The sequence below is a fragment of the Lycorma delicatula genome, chromosome 7, assembly GCF_047948215.1.
Source record: "Lycorma delicatula isolate Av1 chromosome 7, ASM4794821v1, whole genome shotgun sequence".
In the NCBI taxonomy this organism is placed as follows: domain Eukaryota; kingdom Metazoa; phylum Arthropoda; class Insecta; order Hemiptera; family Fulgoridae; genus Lycorma; species Lycorma delicatula.
Window position 1 is genome coordinate 146,950,854 of NC_134461.1, and position 19,292 is coordinate 146,970,145.

At 30.0% G+C, this 19,292-nt stretch overlaps 1 protein-coding gene across 1 annotated transcript in view; it reads left to right on the plus strand.

The window, feature by feature from the left end:
• Tomosyn (syntaxin-binding protein tomosyn) overlaps positions 1-19,292 on the plus strand; it is a 769,959-nt gene that overhangs the window by 696,848 nt on the left and 53,819 nt on the right. The window contains exons 15-17 of the mRNA XM_075372103.1: positions 912-1,028; positions 4,384-4,503; positions 17,179-17,295. Of these exons, the coding sequence (XP_075228218.1) occupies positions 912-1,028; positions 4,384-4,503; positions 17,179-17,295 (354 nt within the window). The remainder of the gene's footprint in view (positions 1-911; positions 1,029-4,383; positions 4,504-17,178; positions 17,296-19,292) is intronic.

Below are 19,292 nucleotides of genomic sequence, written 5' to 3' on the forward strand. Positions count from 1 at the left end.
CCATCATTAACAATATTACCATCAGTTTATCAGAACAAACAGTTTTTTAATTTTCTAATTTTTCTTTATGTCTTCAGTCATTCGACCGGTTTGATGCAGCTCTCCAAGATTCCCCATCCAGTGCTAGTCGTTTCATTTCGGTATACCCTCTACATCCTACATCCCTAACAATTTTCTAATATTATTTCTATAAATTTATTTTGTTGGAAAAACATAATTTGTAAATTTATTCATTGGTAACCTTAGAATAAACAGAGAATTTTAGTACATAACTAACAGAGAATTGCAGTACATAAATTTAATGCCATTTTATAAAGACAGTTTCAGTATATATAGTAAGGTATTATAAAAAAACATTCATAATGTGGTTTAACTTTGATTCATTGGTGATAACCATATATGTTTATTGTGATTATATCAATATTTGAAAAATATTGACAGACTTTTTTTAAAAAAAATATATGATAACATATTTTTTGTATACTGATAACATTTATGTTATTCTGGTTCTAGGTTTTAATCGATATGTGATTGAACTGATTTTTATGTTAGAAAAATATGATGGTCCAAACCCTGTTACCATTTATAATAAATTAAAATTTTGAATTGAAAGATGCATTTTTAACTCAATCTAATGTTATCATTGCTATTTAATTTATTTATTTTAATGATAACTAGTTATCATTATTAAATAAGTCGTTAACATTATATTAATTCAAATAAATTTGACAAAAAATCTTGATAAGGTGAAATTACTTCTAACATATTCTTACAGAATACTTCTTGTAAATGAGATGTATTCATTGAATATTTTATTTTTATTGATAATATTTAAAGTATAATAATTAAGAGAATAATAAAAATTTCACATAATAATACTTACATTACATACAAGAATGTTATATTAACAGATAAACTGGATAGTTCATTTTCGAGATCACGAAGTTCTAGCATGTCAAGTCTGGAAATAATTAGCTCAGAAGCAATTCAGTGCCTCGCCTTTGCTGATTCATATACAAAAAAATCAGGTAGGTATTATCTTCAGTGATTTATTTATTGTATCTTTTGTTACTCCCAGTTAATTTCATGCTAGTTCTATGACTTTGAGTAGACTATTTTTATATCCTTAAAAAGATATAAAAAAGCCCTAATGATTTTGAACCTGTGCCCAGGAGAAAATATATCCCAAAGTTTTAATTTATTTATTCTGGACTTCCTTATTTAGCAAAAAGATTTTCCCATGTGCCTACAAATCTCATTGAATTATTGGTATTATCATTTAGGTTTATTTTTTTTTGAATGTATAATGTCCAATTAGGAAACTAATCCTTACCTGAAAGTCTTAATAAGACTTTCATACCCATCCTAAAAATAGAAATATCTCATTGGATTCTTTCAATAAAAAGCCTGTAAATCTTTGTTAAATGTTGGGTTTCTTTACTTTATCAGAGAACTGTTTTTTGTTAACAGTTTTAGTAAGTCTCTTACTACCTCTACAGGCTGGGGTAAGCCAATAAAAGTTGTCCTGGCAATCTTTTTATCTGAAACTTAGTGCTCTTATTAATGTTTAACACAGATGTTAATGCATCTATTACATTGTTACAGAATGAGATAATCTAACAGCCTTATTTGGTATTCTTAAACAAATCAGTTAAAATAAAACTGCTATTGACTGTCTTAAGTGTCATCCAGAAATATACATACATACTTAGCAGTACATTCATCTGCAAATGCAGATGTACGCACTTTTAAAGATGTTGAAGATCAAAGAAATGAAATCCTCACCTCTTGTGAAAGGAGAGTTTGCTTGAATGGTTAATATAATTATGCTCTTCTTCTTCTTTCTTTACTGTTTAGCCTCCGGTAACTACCGTTTAGATAATTCTTCAGAGGATGAATGAGGATGATATGTATGAGTGTAAATGAAGTGTAGTCTTGTACAGTCTCAGTTCGACCATTCCTGAGATGTGTGGTTAATTGAAACCCAGCCACCAAAGAACACCAGTATCCACGATCTAGTATTAAAATCCGTGTAAAAATAACTGGCTTTACTAGGACTTGAACGCTGGAACTCTCGACTTCCAAATCAGCTGATTTGGGAAGACGCGTTCACCACTAGACCAACCTGGTGGGTAATATATATATATATATATAATTATGCTGGGTACTTCCAAATGCCACAATTTTGAGGATAGGAAATGATTTTCCTTAAGGAAGACTGTGAGTGTAACCCAGTGGTGCTTTAGTATGTAGTGGTAAGACAGTTTGTGGTAGAATATATTTAAAATAATAAAAATCTAAATGCAGAATCATTGATCAGGAGTATAACTGCTATCCTGAGTAAAGAAATCTATTACAGTTCCCACGGACCACTGTCGATCGGAGTTTGGATGAAATTTAATGGATGGACTATGTGCAAAAAGTTTCAGGCACTTGCCTGGGTTACACATTCCCTTTGTGAACAGATTATTGACCATCCCTTTTCCTTGATATTCACATTGGTGTATGGTGTTCTGTGAGTTTTGACTAAACACTCACTGGATCTCTGCCAAGGATATGAGAATATTTAGAAATGTTTATCTCTAAAGGCAATCCTTGGTGTTTGTATGGTTTTGTAGGGTTAATATCCCTATTTACCTAACCATGAATTTTTCTTTCCTATTTAAAAATCCCAACCAGAAATTGACATAATTATCTGGTGAAGCCAGACCTCTAAATCCTTCCTAATATAATACATCATGAAAAAATTAAATCCTTTCTTCCTGCTCTGTGTTACATTATTGATGTAGAACTCTCAGCTCAGAACAGCTACTGTTCTCAAGAAAGGACCATCTCTTTAGTATTGGTTTCTTCATTTGCTACTACAGAAGAATCTAAATAACTGATATTTCTCTGCTGTAATGCAAAGATTGAATGAAATTAATTCTAATAGTACTTTCAGGGATATTGTCAGTGTAGTTTTGAATGTTGTAGAGATAAGTAGATATCCAAGTTTTTAGGCATTCTCTGGGCACAAATTACTGACCTCTGTCATCAATCATCTGCATTGTATATAAATGTTCTCAACCACTGTCTCATGCTGCCACAAACATACAGATGGATTTAGAATCAAGAATTTTTGTAATTTCTTTTTAATTAGACTATTAGAAACCTTTCCCCTTGTTTTGTTGCTTTCTTCATACTTTTATGCATATTTCCTTCAAATTTGATGTCTATCATCTACTGTTTTATCATTCTCTTCTCATTTCTTTTATCATTCCCTATGTAACATCTTCCTTCAGACATTAGCATCTTAGTCAGTGCCCTGTTAGTCTTTCTGCATTCTCATTTTGTTAGATGTTACTAGTTACTTTTACTTTTGTTATAAGTTACTTTTGCTTCAACCAAATCTTTAAACCATATTTGTTACTCACTGTTTCTTCCGAGCTCATCTTTTCCTCCTTCAAATGAATTCTTTCATCTTCTTGTATTAAACTTTTTGTTACTTAAGCACTATCCATTTCAGAATTTTCTCCTGTTCCCCAATCTACTCGTAAGATTAATTTCATCCTAACACTACGCTTATTACCATGATTTTTTTCAGTTTAATCATTGATTGACATTATTTTCAAGAGTACAAATTATGTCGTATAAATTAATTACATGCAAATTTAATTAAAGAAAAAAGTGCTGATTGGAATATTAATTATTAATTTTTTTTCATTAACTACCAACCATAAAAATATTAATTATAAATTATCACATCTAGATAATTAAACTAAAAAGAGAAAAATAAGCTTTTCATTACTGTTTCATAAAATTAGTGCAGAATAGTAGTAATTCTGTTATGTTTAAGGAGATAAATTTTATTGTCTGTACAATTTTATATAAGAAACATGAATTCTATTCTGTATAGTATTTGAAAAAATTGCTTTACACCATCACCAGATTCAGAATTGTAAGAACCTACAATAAAAATTATTATGTGAGTGGTAGCATATCTGCCTTTTATCCAGAAGGTTCTGGGTTTGAATAAAAAATTAGGTTTGGCATTTTTCATATGCTACAGAATTCATCTTTCATTAGTAACTATAATTCAGTAATAAAACTGCACTTCCTGAAATGAAATAAGTAAATAACAAATCAAATCAAATGCCATAATTTTCCATATAAAATTCTGTAAGATTATTTTTAAAATAAAGTCAAAATTTCATTATTAATGATCCAGCTAATTTCAACATTAACTGAATGTTTACAACATAACAAATAAATTTTTATATTTACATTGAGAATTGATATGAGTTAAAAATATTTTATTGTTTTCCTTGTTTTGTTATATAGTTACAGATATTTTTATACTGTTTTTTATGTGTTGAGATTTTTTATACATTAACTTTGTTTTAGAACAATGTACATTGCCAACACTTTGGGTTGGTACAAGTCTTGGATCTGTTCTTACCGTAATGGTTGTACTTCCTCCTGGAGAAACTCGTGTTTCACAACCAGTTGCAGTTTCCCCTTGTGGTAATTATTTTATTTATATTTTTTAATTACCTTTTGTTTACTAATAATTACCTTTGTTTTACCTTTACTCTATTCTTATTTATTTATTTTGTTTTATGGCTTTTTTAAGGAAATATATATATTTTTAAATATTATGGATTTATTACTCTATATGTTTTTTTGATTAAATTACCTTTCTCTGTAGCGTAATGCATTTAATCAAACATTAAGTGGATAGCTAAACAGTACAAAGGATTTTAAATAGTTTTAGTGTACATAATAAAATACTGATATATAATTATATTTTATACAGAAACTAAATCAATCATCATAGAATTATTTATGATAATCACATAATTATTTATCCAAATTTTAAACAACCAGCTTATTCAAATAATTTAGTTGCTTTGGTCATTTTCCCCTAATTTGCCAGAACTGACATAATTAAACAGTAGGTGTTTGAAAGCAATTGCCAACCTCTACAATAGCTCGGTTGTGTCTTTGCTTTTCATTCTGAAAATTTTGGCTTTAAATCCCACTTAGTTATTAATTTTTTTGACTTAAAAATTTACCTCTGAACTGTTACTGTAACAAATAAATAAAAACTTAAACTTGTTTATTTTCAGTAAAATGTACAAGTTAATGTTAAAAAAAATTGTCTGGTTCACGTATATCTGATTCATTACACTGACAGACAAAAAAAAAAATTAATGTTTCTCTAAGTGTGATACCATTTCTTGAATTGCTTTTTTACGTACATTACATATCTGTAAATACAATTTTTCATTCACTCTTAGTTTTAAATAAATTACGCTTCAAAAAAAAATTAAAGGAAAATATAGTTAAAATCTATAATTCTGCATGGCCATACCTGTGTTGGAATTGGAATGATTTTGCTGATGCTTTTCTTTAAATATAGCCTCAGGCACATCCCAAATTAATGTCCAACAGTAATCAGCTAGCATGTTAGTATTCCATTTTCCTTTATAGCTTTCCATCACTAAAATGTCTTGGTGGAAACGTTCACCGTGTACATCACTTACATCTCCGAGGTTGTCTGGGAAAAAATACAGATTGAGTGAAGGAAATGTATTTTCAAAGACATATTACATCCCATAGCTCTGTATGAAGTAAGAAGTTGATTAACAATATTGTAGTAATTGTATTTTTGTTTGCAGAGAAACGTTTTGCAAACCTTTTAAATGAAGCCCAAGCTGCATTTCTACATTATTTAACATTGAGTTAAATACATCACCTTTTACCAATTCTCTTATTTGAGGACCAACAAATACTCCTTTAATTTTTCCTTCACTTACATTCGAAAATTTCTGCCTGACGTACAAAAATCTGGGACTATCCTTCTTCATTGCTTTTACAAAATTTTTCATTAGTCCTAGCTTGATATGGAAAGGGGGTAAAAAAAATATTTTATCCCCTTGGAATTTGTATCAAAGGATATTTGTTACCGTTGTATAGTAAGTAGAACCACTTTTAAACTATACTTGGACAAATCTATGAAAAGGCGCTAGTCTTCAGGTTTATGAACTTGTCCTAAGTGCAACATAAGCTCATCAATATTTGTGCGATAAACCAAATTATTTTCATCAATACAGTACTGAGAAAGTTGATTTTGTCGGCTTCAAAACCCTGAAATTTTTGTATTTTTTTAAAGTAAATTTCAACCTTGCAGTCTGATCCTAACAGTTCAGCTAGATTTTTTGATAAATTTAAATCCCTAATCAAGTCATTTAATTGACCTTGTGATATAAGATGTGGCTTATTGAAAGGTAATTCAAAATCAAAAAATCATTGTTGTCTTCTTCAGTACTGCCTGATTCTTCATCGCTGCTTTCAAAACATACATTCACAGGTGGCTCAGGAACTGGAATAATTTCACTGTGAGGTACAGGCCTGATTGCAGATTGCAATGAAGGATATTTTACAGTATGTTTAGATTTTGTAGAAATTCCAGACATACTTGTTAAACAAAAGTTACAATTGGTTACATAATCCTTTGGTTCACACCAAATCATAGGTACACCAAAGGGCAAAGCCTTCCATGTACCTTTCAGCCATCCTCTTAATATACAGAACAATTAGTACATACTGTATGAGCAGCTGACTTCTTATCCTGATCACCAATTTTACACTGAAAGTACAAATGATATACTTTTTTAATTAAAGGTATAATGTTTTTTTCTATTTTATTTTAACTCTCCACATATATAACAAAATGCATCCACATCATTTACACAATTTTGAGGAATTATGCCACTGCACTGTTAACAAACTTAAGACAGCAGTAAGACTAAACAAAATTAATTCATTCCTAAATCCATTGCTTAATACAAACAACACAGCTGTGTTTTTAGCTACATGTTTTTACTTGCACAGACATGATTAATTTTGTCCATGAAGACTCACTCTTCAGTATTAGATATGATGTCATAATATGTAACTATGATGTGATTTAATTCTTTGTCTAGTATTGTTTATTTATAGCTTACAAATTATGTTAACAAAGTTAATAAAAAATGAGCTAACAAAATACAGTATAGGAGCTAATTATGCATTGAAAAATGAAAAAGTCTTTAACTAAAATTTAAAATTTTTTCAAAAATGGTGGGTGATAGAAAGATTCTGAGTTCATATTTGTTTTCAGCATCAAAAAACAGATTAAAATCATGTATTGTATGTTAGGAAACAAAAATTATGTTTATCAGTATTATTGTTTTAATGTTATCTATTAAAATTATATTATATATTATTTATATTAATACAAAATCTTTTATACATTTATACAGATTCTATTACTTACTAAAAGTGATGGATTATCTGGTACTTTTTTAAGAAATTAACTAAGTATGTTATTAACAAAACATGTCAGCTTACTAAATCTAATGCAAACTGCAATCAGTGTTATTTCATTTTAATGATAAATTGATATTAAATTATTAAACTTTTTTCTTTTTTTAAATTTAAAATCCTCTTAATTTCACAATGCCACATCTTGATATCTTCCAGATATTACAGGAATATCAGATCTTAGGAGATGCAGTATAGAATCTTACACAGGATCTAAAAAATGTAATTTTAGAAACTACAGTAATCTTAGAAATCTAGTGCTTAAATCATTAGAAAAATTAATTCCGTTTTATAAAAAATTGTTGAATTATGTATGTAATTAAGTAAAACTAAAAACACAGTGGAACTGATTTCAGAAATGCTGTAAACTATATCTTATTCAGTTACCTTATAGAGTTCAAGTAAACAAACTGCGGCTGATTCGCAAGCATCTCCTGTAAATCCTGATGCATGTAAAAGAAACTGCACGACATTAATATTAAATAACCACCCGCTATTATATTTTAAATTATTATATATTTTTTTTAAATATATGTTATTAAAAAATAACATTCTACGAGTCAGAGCGTGGAATGTTAGAAGTTTAAAAAAGGTTGGTAGGCTAGAAAATTTAAAAAGGGAAATGGATAGGATATATATGGATGTAGTAGGAATTAGTGAGGTTCGGTGGGAAGAGGAAGGCGACTTTTAGTCAGGTGATTTTAGAATAATTAACTCAGCTTCAAATAATGGGCAGGCAGGAATAGGTTTCATAATGAACAAGAAGATAGGGAAGAGAATAGAGTATTTCAAAACACATACCGATAGAATCATTGTAATAAGGATAAAATCAAAACCTAAACTGACAACGATTGTTAACATCTATATGCCTACAAGCGCCCATGATGATGATAAGTTAGAGTGTGTATATGAAGAGATTGATGAAGCAATTAAACTCGTAAAAGGAGATGAAAATTTAATTATAGTTGGAGATTGGAATGCAAGCATTGGAAAAGGCAAGGAAGGAAATAAAGTGGGTGAATACGGGCTGGGCAAAAGGAATGAAAGAGGGGACCAACTTATAGAGTTTTGCACAAAGTATAATTTAGTAATTGCCAACACCCAATTTAAAAATTATAATAGAATATACACATGGAAAAAATCAGGTGATACTGCAAGCTATCAGATAGATTATGTCATAGTTAAACAAAAATTTAGAAATCAACTCGTCGACTGCAAAACTTACCCTGGAGCAGACATTGATAGCGACCATAATTTGGTGATAATGAAATGTAGACTGGGGTTTAAAAGCCTGAAGAAAACGTGTCAGATGAATCGGTGGAATTTAGAGAAGCTTGAGGAAGAGGAGGTAAAGAAGATTTTTGAGGAGGACATCGCAAGAGGTATGAGTAAAAAAGATAAGGTAGAAAATGTAGAAGAAGAATGGGAGAATGTTAAAAAGGAAATTCTTAAATCAGCAGAAGCAAACTTAGGCGGAATAAAGAGAACTGGCAGAAAACCTTGGGTTTCAGATGATATATTGCAGCTGATGGATGAACGTAGAAAATATAAGAATGCTAGTGATGAAGAAAGTAAAAGGAACTATCGGCAATTAAGAAATGCTATTAACAGGAAGTGTAAACTGGCGAAAGAAGAGTGGATTAAAGAAAAGTGTTCAGAAGTGGAAGGAGAGATGAACATTGGTAAAATAGACGGAGCATACAGGAAAGTTAAGGAAAATTTTGGGGTACATAAATTAAAATCTAATAATGTGTTAAACAAAGATGGTACACCAATATATAATACGAAAGGTAAAGTCGATAGATGGGTGGAATATATTGAACAGTTATACGAAGGAAATGAATTAGAAAATAGTGTTATAGAGGAAGAAGAGGAAGTTGAGGAGGATGAAATGGGAGAAACAATACTGAGATCTGAATTTAAGAGAGCATTAAAAGATTTAAAAATTTCAGTAATTTTAATTTACATTAGAATTCTCTATACAGAATAATTGAGAGGAGAGTGGAAGAAGTGTTAGGAGAAGACCAATTTGGTTTCAGGAAAAGTATAGGGACAAGGGAAGCAATTTTAGGCCTCAGATTAATAGTAGATGGAAGATTAAAGAAAAACAAACCAACATACTTGGCGTTTATAGACCTAGAAAAGGCATTCGATAACGTAGACTGGAATAAAATGTTCAGCATTTAAAAAAAATTAGGGTTCAAATACAGAGATAGATGAACAATTGCTAATATGTACAGGAACCAAACAGCAACAGTAATAATCGAAGAACATAAGAAAGAAGCCGTAATAAGAAAGGGAGTCCGACAAGGATGTTCCCTACCTCCGTTACTTTTTAATCTTTACATGGAACTAGCAGTTAATGATGTTAAAGAACAATTTAGATTCGGAGTAACAGTACAAGGTGAAAAAATAAAGATGCTACGATTTGTTGATGATATAGTAATTCTAGTCGAGAGTAAAAAGGATTTAGAAGAAACAATGAACGGCATAGATGAAGTCCTACGCAAGAACTATCGCATGAAAATAAACAAGAACAAAACAAAAGTAATGAGATGTAGTAGAAATAACCAAGATGGACCACTGAATGTGAAAATAGGAGGAGAAAAGATTATGGAGGTAGAAGAATTTTGTTATTTGGGAAGTAGAATTACTAAAGATGGACGAAGCAGGAGCGATATAAAATGCCGAATAGCACAAGCGAAACAAGCCTTCAGTAAGAAATATAATTTGTTTACATCAAAAATTAATTTAAATGTCAGGAAAAGATTTTTGAAAGTATATGTTTGGAGTGTTGTTTTATATGGAAGTGAAACTTGGACAATCGGAGTATCTGAGAAGAAAAGATTAGAAGCTTTTGAAATGCGGTGCTATAGGAGAATGTTAAAAATCAGATGGGTGGATAAAGTGACAAATGAAGAGGTATTGCGGCAAATAGATGAAGAAAGAAGCATTTGGAAAAATATAGTTAAAAGAAGAGACAGACTTATAGGCCACATACTAAGGCATCCTGGAATAGTCGCTTTGATATTGGAAGGACAGGTAGAAGGAAAAAATTGTGTAGGCAGGCCACGTTTGGAATATGTAAAACAAATTGTTAGGGATGTAAGATGTAGAGGGTATACTGAAATGAAACGACTAGCACTATATAGGGAATCTTGGAGAGCTGCATCAAACCAGTCAAATGACTGAAGGCAAAAAAAAACAAAAAATTTTTTAAATTTAAATAAATTAAAATATTCTATTTGAGTATTTTAAGAGTTTTGAAATTGTTAATTGTTCACAAACATTAAAATTTCACTAATCTTGATTAAATTTCTATGATAAAAAAATAATATATTTAATCCAGTTTTCGTCATCTGATTGGAAAAATACGTAGTGTTGTCATTATTAAGAGATACAATGGCTCAAATTTATCTTCTATTATATTATCCAGTTCCCAATAATATGGTTCAACAATATCTGTTACACGTTTTATACATTTTTTCCATTTTAGCCTGTTTTATCGATGCCTTTTAAGCATTAATTTTTAACATAAGGTATTTTAAAAGTAGTATTTTCTGACGCTAAGTAACTTTTGATTTGTCGCCAAATTAACATAATTGGGTTGAGTGCACAGTGATAGTTAGGTAATTAAAGTACGGTTTTGCCACTGGATCTTGTTAACTCATCAATTTTATACACATTAAAATTACTTTTAATGTGCAAAATCCCTGCAATAATTGGACCTTAAGTTCATCCTCTTCAAAAATCACTTCTTTTGAACTAAGCTACATTTTGATATCATTCTTTTTCCAAGACATAGCTGGAATTTTTTCCTTTTTATATGAACAATTAACGGGCATTGTCTAAGACAATAACTATTATCTTCCAGAGGAGGTAACTCATCGTTAAACCATTTTCCAAAAGACATACCATTCATCTTGTTATGATAGTGATTTTCCACACGATTTAAGGGCTATTTTCACAGCCTTTTTTCAGAGTGGATATCAGTAATCGTGCACTATTATCAGTTGAATCGGTATCAGACATGGTGTCAAAATAATGGTATAACTCAAGTCACACAGACCCAAGTCATGGAATACATTATATTCACATTCCAGTAAACTTAAAAAAATTGCATTATATTAACTTTAAACAACATTAAATAAATAACAAAAACACAAGAATTGAAAATGAGAACAAAAGAGTGATCATATGAAAAGATCAAGGGTTTTAATAGAACTTAGAAGACATAATATTTTATATTGAATACAATATGGCAGATTAATTATATGGTGACACACATATATATATATATATATATATAAGTAAATATATATTACTCATATATATATGAGTAATGATTGTTGTACATACGAGGTGTGTGAGAAAAGTAATGAGATTGGTAACACTGCGAGCGATCTGTGCAACGCTGAGTCTAGCAGTCTGTGCTAGACTGGTTTGTTCATCCCTTCCACATGCTGGAAGGGAGTTTCAACTCCATTCAGCCAACACATTATTTTTGACAGCGCCATTAGTGAAGTTCTGTTTTTGTTGTGAGAGATAAGTTGTGTGTAACAGTTCTTGAGAGGATTGACAATGGCCAAGAATTTTTCAATCGTGTGATCACAGGTGATGAATCCTGGATATTTGAGTACGATCCTGAAACAAAGCGGCAAAGCGATGAGTGGCACACTCCATCATCTCCTCGACCAAAAAATGTCGAATGAGCAAATCAAAGATCAAAACCATGCTGATTTGCTTTTTTGACAGTAGGGGTATCTTGCATAAACCATTTAAGATTTAATTTCAAAGCATAAAGAAATTTAGATTAAGACGAATATTTTGTGTAATTTTAATCAGAATAAAAGGTGTGTTAAAGGATTACTCAAGGATTAAATTAAATTTTAGCAAGGTAAAATGAACCAAAACAAATATTGAGTCGGTAGTATTGTAAAACAACGTTAACAAAATACCTTTAAGATAGAGATAAATAAATAAGCAAAATTAATGATGATGGTGGAATTCCGTTTTTCATTTACGCCTTTGGTAAAGTAAATTTAGCGTAGTTTGGAGACGGTTTTACATAGTAGATTCTATACATAAACAAATGAAATAAGTTAAACAAGAAAACGCATTAATATTCTTGAATAATTCACTACAACTGCAACATTTACGACTAAAGTATTAAGCTCTTATTTAGATTAATTTTATTTAAAGTAAATTACTTAAGTGTACGTTTAGTCACACGAATATTATTCGAAAAGAAAAACAAGAATAATAGATTAAAAATATGTTTAATCTAATTTTATGCTATAACGTTTTTAACAATATATACAGAACTATACGGATAATTGTTAGAAGCATTTAAGATAAAAATAGGCGTAAGACAGGGTGATCGAATCTCCCCGATTCTATTCAATACTGCCTTAGAATAAGTAAGTGAATGGAATAAAGAACCGGTTAAACATCAAATCTCAGAATCTGTATATTTAAGAACGGGAAAAATATTTGCCATTAATCATAGCTTTTGCAGACGACGTAGTTATCCTGGCAACAAATACAGAAGAAAAAATATTAAAAATAAATTTATTGGCAGAAAACAACAAACAAATAGATTTAGAAATTTTACAGAATTTATAACCAACTAGTTGATCCGGTAATGCTTCATTATTGCTAGATTTGAATATATACGAGGTGTGTAAGAAAAGTAATAAGATTGGTAACACTGCGAGCGATCTGGCAACGCTGTGTCTACCGGTCTGTACCAGACCGGTTTGTTCATCCCTTCCACATGCTCAGTACGAGTTTCAACTCCGTTCAGCCAACACATTATTTTTGACAGCGCCATCAGTGAAGTTGTGTTTTTTTTTTGTGTGTTTCGAAAATGGAGCATCGGAATTTAGCAACGTTGTGCAATCAAGTTTTGTGTCAAACTTGGGGAATCCGCTAGTATGACATTTGAAAAGTTGCTGAAGGGGAACATTGCTTATCAAGAGCAAAAGTTTTCCGCTGGCACAAATCATTTTTGGAAGGCCGAGAACATGTTGAAGATCAACCTCGCTCAGGGAGACCTTCAACTTCAAAATCTGACGAAAACGTTGAGCGTGTGAGGGTTCTTGTGAGATCAGACCGTCGTTTAACAATAAGAATGATGAGTGAAGAGTTAAGTTTAAACACCTTCACCGTACATCAAATTTTGACAAATGATTTGACATGCGAAATTGGTACCGAAAAACATCACAACGGAACAGAAGGATAATCGAAGAAACTTGAGAGGATCTCAAGAGAAACTTGATCTTCTTGAGAGGATTGACAATGACCAAGAATTGTTCAATCGTGTGATCACAGGTGATGAATCCTGGATATTTGAGTACGATCCTGAAACAAAGCGAAGAGTGGCACACGCCGTCATCTCCTCGACCGAAAAAATGTCGAATGAGTAAATCAAAGATCAAAACCACGCTGATTTGCTTTTTTGACAATAGGGGTATCATGCATAAAGAATTTGTTCCTCCAGGACAAACTGTCAACCAAATGTTTTACAAAGGTGCCCTTGAAAGGCTCAGGAAAAGAGTGATTCGCGTGAGACCAGACATTGCAGACAAGTGGATGCTTCATCATGACAATGCCCCGTATTACACGGCCATTTCCATCAGGGAATTTTTGACCTCAAAACGCATTCTTTCGGTTCCTCAACCCCCCTATTCACCTGATTTGAGTCCTTGCGACTTTTTCCTTTACCCGAAATCGAAACTTGTCTTAAAAGTACGTCATTTTGGAGCTCTGGAGAACATTCGAAAGACTGTGACCGACCAGTTAAAAGCCCTACCAGATGAAGCCTTCCACTGCTGATACCAGGAGTGGGAACAACAGCTCCGTTGGTGTATAGCTGCCCAAGGGAACTACTTTGAAGGGAATAATATTGTTGTTTGAAAAAAATAAAAACTTTGGTAAGTAAAAAGTCAGTCTCATTACTTTTTTCACACACATAGTCGTAATGTTGTTAATTGGCATTGATGCAAGGGACATGACTCACCAGAATCATGACAAACTCACTTACACAAAGGCAAAATTTGTTTATTCTTCACTCTATAAGCCAACTGAATACTTTATAGTTTAAAAAAAATGTAAAAAAAAGATTCTAAAAGCCAGTCCTTTCATGTACTTCACTTTTAATTAGCTCTGAATGTTATAAATTAATAAATTTGACTACAAATTTAGTTTGTGTTTATATATGGAAACATCCAAGACAGAAAATATGAACTCCGATTTCCTGTAATTATTTGGGTTCTAATTTTTTTAATTTATTAAGTTTTCATTTACAATTCCTCAAGATAATAAATTGTAAATAACTGCCACAATAATTTTACTATTTCACTATTATTTATTTTGTTGTTTGTATCATTTATTTTATTAAATATATGGCATTTATTTTTATTGTTTTTTTCTATTTTTTTATTCTCACTATCTTAGCAGTACATGGTGAGTATAAAATATATTATTTTGGTATGATAATATAAAACCAGTTCATCTAACATGTTCATTAATTTTATATGCACATATTCTATGAATTAAGAATTTACCTGTTTAATTTTTTGTATTTATAATATTGTTTTCTGCTGATTAATTCTCCAAACAAAATTTTTGTTTATAAATCATTGAAAAAAATTCATTCAGCATTTTCTTTGAATGCTGCTTATCGTATACTTGTACTGTTTTAATAAAAATATTGCTTTGTAGTAGTTCTTATAATCTCAATATTAATCTGTCATTGTATATTCAATTTGTTTTGTTCTTTTAACTTAACAAGAAATTATACTTTCCAGAATCTTACAATTTTTATTATTGCTAAATGATATTGTTGTAGCACTTAGTTTTGGTTCATGTTTGGAAACACCATCTGTAATTATACATTTTTTTTTAATCTCCTTATTTCCAGTAGAATTTGATCAAATATATTCATTATCAAATACAGTATTTACTGTAGATTTTTATAATTAGATTTTAATTTCAAATCAAATTAATTATTTGTAGATTGATTTTACAGTTATTATTGTTTTAAATTAGAAACCAAAGGAATATTAATTTCTTTTATTAACTACTTCATTGTATAAAAAGAGTTACTGTGCTTTAAAATAGGCTGCAATTAAATCTTCCAAAATATTTAAATTTATTTAATAGTGTTGGTTTGAGGTATCTCTTAAGAGGAATAATAGAATTAATAATTTTATTCATCATTCAATTACATTAAATATTTAACATATTAGATTTTATTTTATTTAAAGATATTCAAATGACTCTGTATACTTTCACTAACACATATACAAACTATATTCAATTATGCAGATGAAGATTTCTCAATCTTTGCCTACACTTATTTTTCTGATTAGTCAACCACTGCATTAAAAATGGTAATTATGATTTATTTCTTATTTAAAAATACTTATTGAATTTTGATTAGTAGCAACGGTTTGTAAAGTTATTGATCATACTTGGCAATCATCAGGTTGCTTTCTATATTCAATTTTTATTACTAAGTGTCTTCAAGTAAGTGTTCTTGTTTCTATCATTATTTCAAAGGATCTACAGGTAGTCCTCAAAGTATTCCAGACTAATGGTTTAAAACTCATAGCTCATATCAGCGGCCATAAATAATCTTACTGGGGAAATCACTATTGTATAGCTTCAAGAACGCTGCCTATAGTATTTACAGACTATACAGCAAATACAGGAATTCCTCGACTTTTGGAACCAATCTGAAATGCCTCATTTAACAAGAGGATATCAGTTATCTCCTAGAATTTTCTCTGGATATCCCAGAATATTTCTGGATATCATCAGTAGTACTGAAATTATGACTTTCAACTTGACTTTTTAAATTTTGAACTTTTAAACTGAAAGTTCCAAGAGTACTCTGGAGAGTATAGGGAGTGGAAGAGTTAAGCTAATAAACTAGAGAATTTTCATGGTGACATAGTTAGTTGTGATGCTAAAGTTCAGGGCCGTATCTTCATGAAAAATATTCCAAGTTCTATAATAAACTTGGAATTGATAGTCTGGAAACTGAAATGAATCATATTTCACTTAGCCATGCACAAGTTCCTATTGATATAAAATAAAAATGTTTTCAGCTGTCTAATACTTCCTTTTTTGGGTGTTGTAGCCAGAAATTTTTCCTCAAAGTGGTTGTTGCTTCGCCTCAAAGACATTAATATGAACATTGCTTTCATCAGTAGTTAGGACTTAAGTCAAGAAGATTTCACCACTGCGGCAAGTTGATAAAGCTTGATGTAATCATCAAGTTGTACGTTGATTAAGCTGTCAAGAACCTGGAAGAAAAATCAACGTACAGTGGAGTATGTCCGTAGTTCTTCAATCAGAAATTTTTGACATGTACCATAATTAATTCTCATAGGTAAAGAGTATTCCTGTTAATTCTCATGGGTAAACTGCTGAATGTTTACCTCTTTTTGAGGGTTTGTGCTGGTCAAGAGCATCCCTGTGCAGATTACTATCCTCTGATGAACCTCACATTCCACTAAAACAAATGTTTCCAACCAATACATAGCTTACCAATCGTTTGTTGAAATGTTTTTGCTAACTCACCATTGTTTTCTCATATGCATATGCAAGATCACCTGATGACATATAGATTGCAAACAAACACACAATATGACATGTAGATGATTGCAAACAAACACAAATATGCACTTAGTGACAGTTATAATATAATAATGTAAATATAAAAATTATAATTTTTATTTTATCATGCATGTAATTATAAATGTAGTAATTTAAGAATTACAAAAATCCAAACTAATTTGTTAATTACCTTCTTTGTTGCAGTTGGAACAATATTCAGACTAAAGGGTTGTATTTTAACCATGTCATTCCTTGACTGTAATGGAGCACTAATTCCTTATTCATTTGAAAGTTGGAGAGATGAAGGCAGAGAAAAACAAAGTCAGTTTCATTATTCTCTCTGTGATAAAAATACTTGTATTTCTGTATTGTGATTCTGACTTAGTGGTAAAAATTCAAACACATATGTAGTACATAATTTGTCACCTTTGAGATGTAGAGATAATGAAACAAAAGAAATGATGGATTCCAGAATTCATTGACATAACATACATTTATGTTTGAAATGTATTTAAAAAACACTAATATTAATAATTTAGCCTGATTATAATTTTGTAGAAAATATAAAACTACCATATAACTATTTTTACTGACACTAAGAAGTAATATAGAAGAAAAATTATACTTTGTTTTTTTATTTTTTTTAATGAACCCAAAATAAAAAGTTCAAGAAATTTAAGGCTGTAAACATATTGCAAACAAGTTAAAAAGAACAGATGAAATTTAAAAAATGTAAGTAAGCATGACATTGTAATAAATAACAGAAAACAAAATTTTTCATACAGTTAATTATGCTTTGTTTTTTATTTTTTTAAAATTTATCAGTTTTAATATTTTGAATAAGGCTTTTTAGCATACATAATTCTTTACATAATTCTTTTTTCCCTTATTCCATCTGATACATTGCATGAACTTCCATATACAATAAATCATTACCAAGCAAAACTAATGCTCTTCCATTGTAGTTTCTTAAAACAGTTTGTCATTTGTCTTTATTTTGAAGATAATGATGTTTTTTTTTACAACCTAGGATTTTTTACCCAACATTACTACCATCTTCTGTCTCCCATTCTATAAATCTTCATTTGATTGAAATTTTTTTCAGTTTTAAATATATCCTTGCATACTTCTTTAAGTTCTGCGTGAAATCCATTTCAATTATTCATTTCATTAACAGGCTGAGTGCTTAATATTGAGCGTAATTTGTTCCAACATGACTTCAACTATTTTTGTGGAATATTATGCATGCCTGTGAAAAATTATACTTGCCATCTACATTATAATCTTTCCAGAATTCTTTTACTTGAATTTTGTTTTCAAAGATTATTTAATTGTCCACAAATATTCTCTTGTAGTATCTCTTTAAACACTTTATACTAATTTATTAGCCGAATAATCCCGAGAAGAAGGGATACAAAATCAAATATACCCACATTCAGGTAGATGACAGATTATGAAAGGTCATGAATCAAAGGATGAAAAATTATAAAGTTTTAGTAAATATTTTTCAAGTAATGTACTATTACTGATAAACATTTCAACAGACAAGCATTTTTACATATTTTCAACAAACCTAGCATTTCACTATTATACTTTAAAAATAAGATAACACTTATTGTTGTAGATTATTTATTTCATTAATATTATGTAAACTAACTTATTATTGTTGTTATTTATGAGTTGTTAGAGAAAATCAGAGGGAAAATATTGCTAAAAATAAAAAATTATCCTTTTCTACATGTTTGTATTCTACTCTATCTTATACTTACTCTATCTAAAAGGGGGTTAGATTTAAAAAAAAAAATTATTTAAGCATGATCTTATCTTTTAAAAAAAATATCATTGGCAGTTCTACTGGACATTTACATTGAAATATTTGTGAAAACATGTCCTAATAGTATTCCACTCCAACGTTACAAATTTGAATTTGATATATTTTTATAAATTTTGGTTGTTTCAGCCTACCAACTTAAAACATTTTTCTAGATAAGATACTTTCAGGATAGAAAAAATATTCAGTTTTTTTTTTCATTCTCTTATTTATAGTTCCATCTACTATTAAGGTCATTAGCAACATAGTAAAGAAAAGTGTTTACAGATTTTTAGTGTTTAAGACTTACAATTAAACATACATTAAACTAATAACTGAACATCACTGCTGTTTAAGCAATATTTCACATTAACTGATATGCATATTAAAATCTGTTAAATTAAGTTCATCATCCTATTATCGTATAAAAAATGCAACATCTTGCTGTTGCCCTCTCAATTAAGCATCTTCTTCATATTTTGACTTGACTTCAGTTGCCGACAATTAA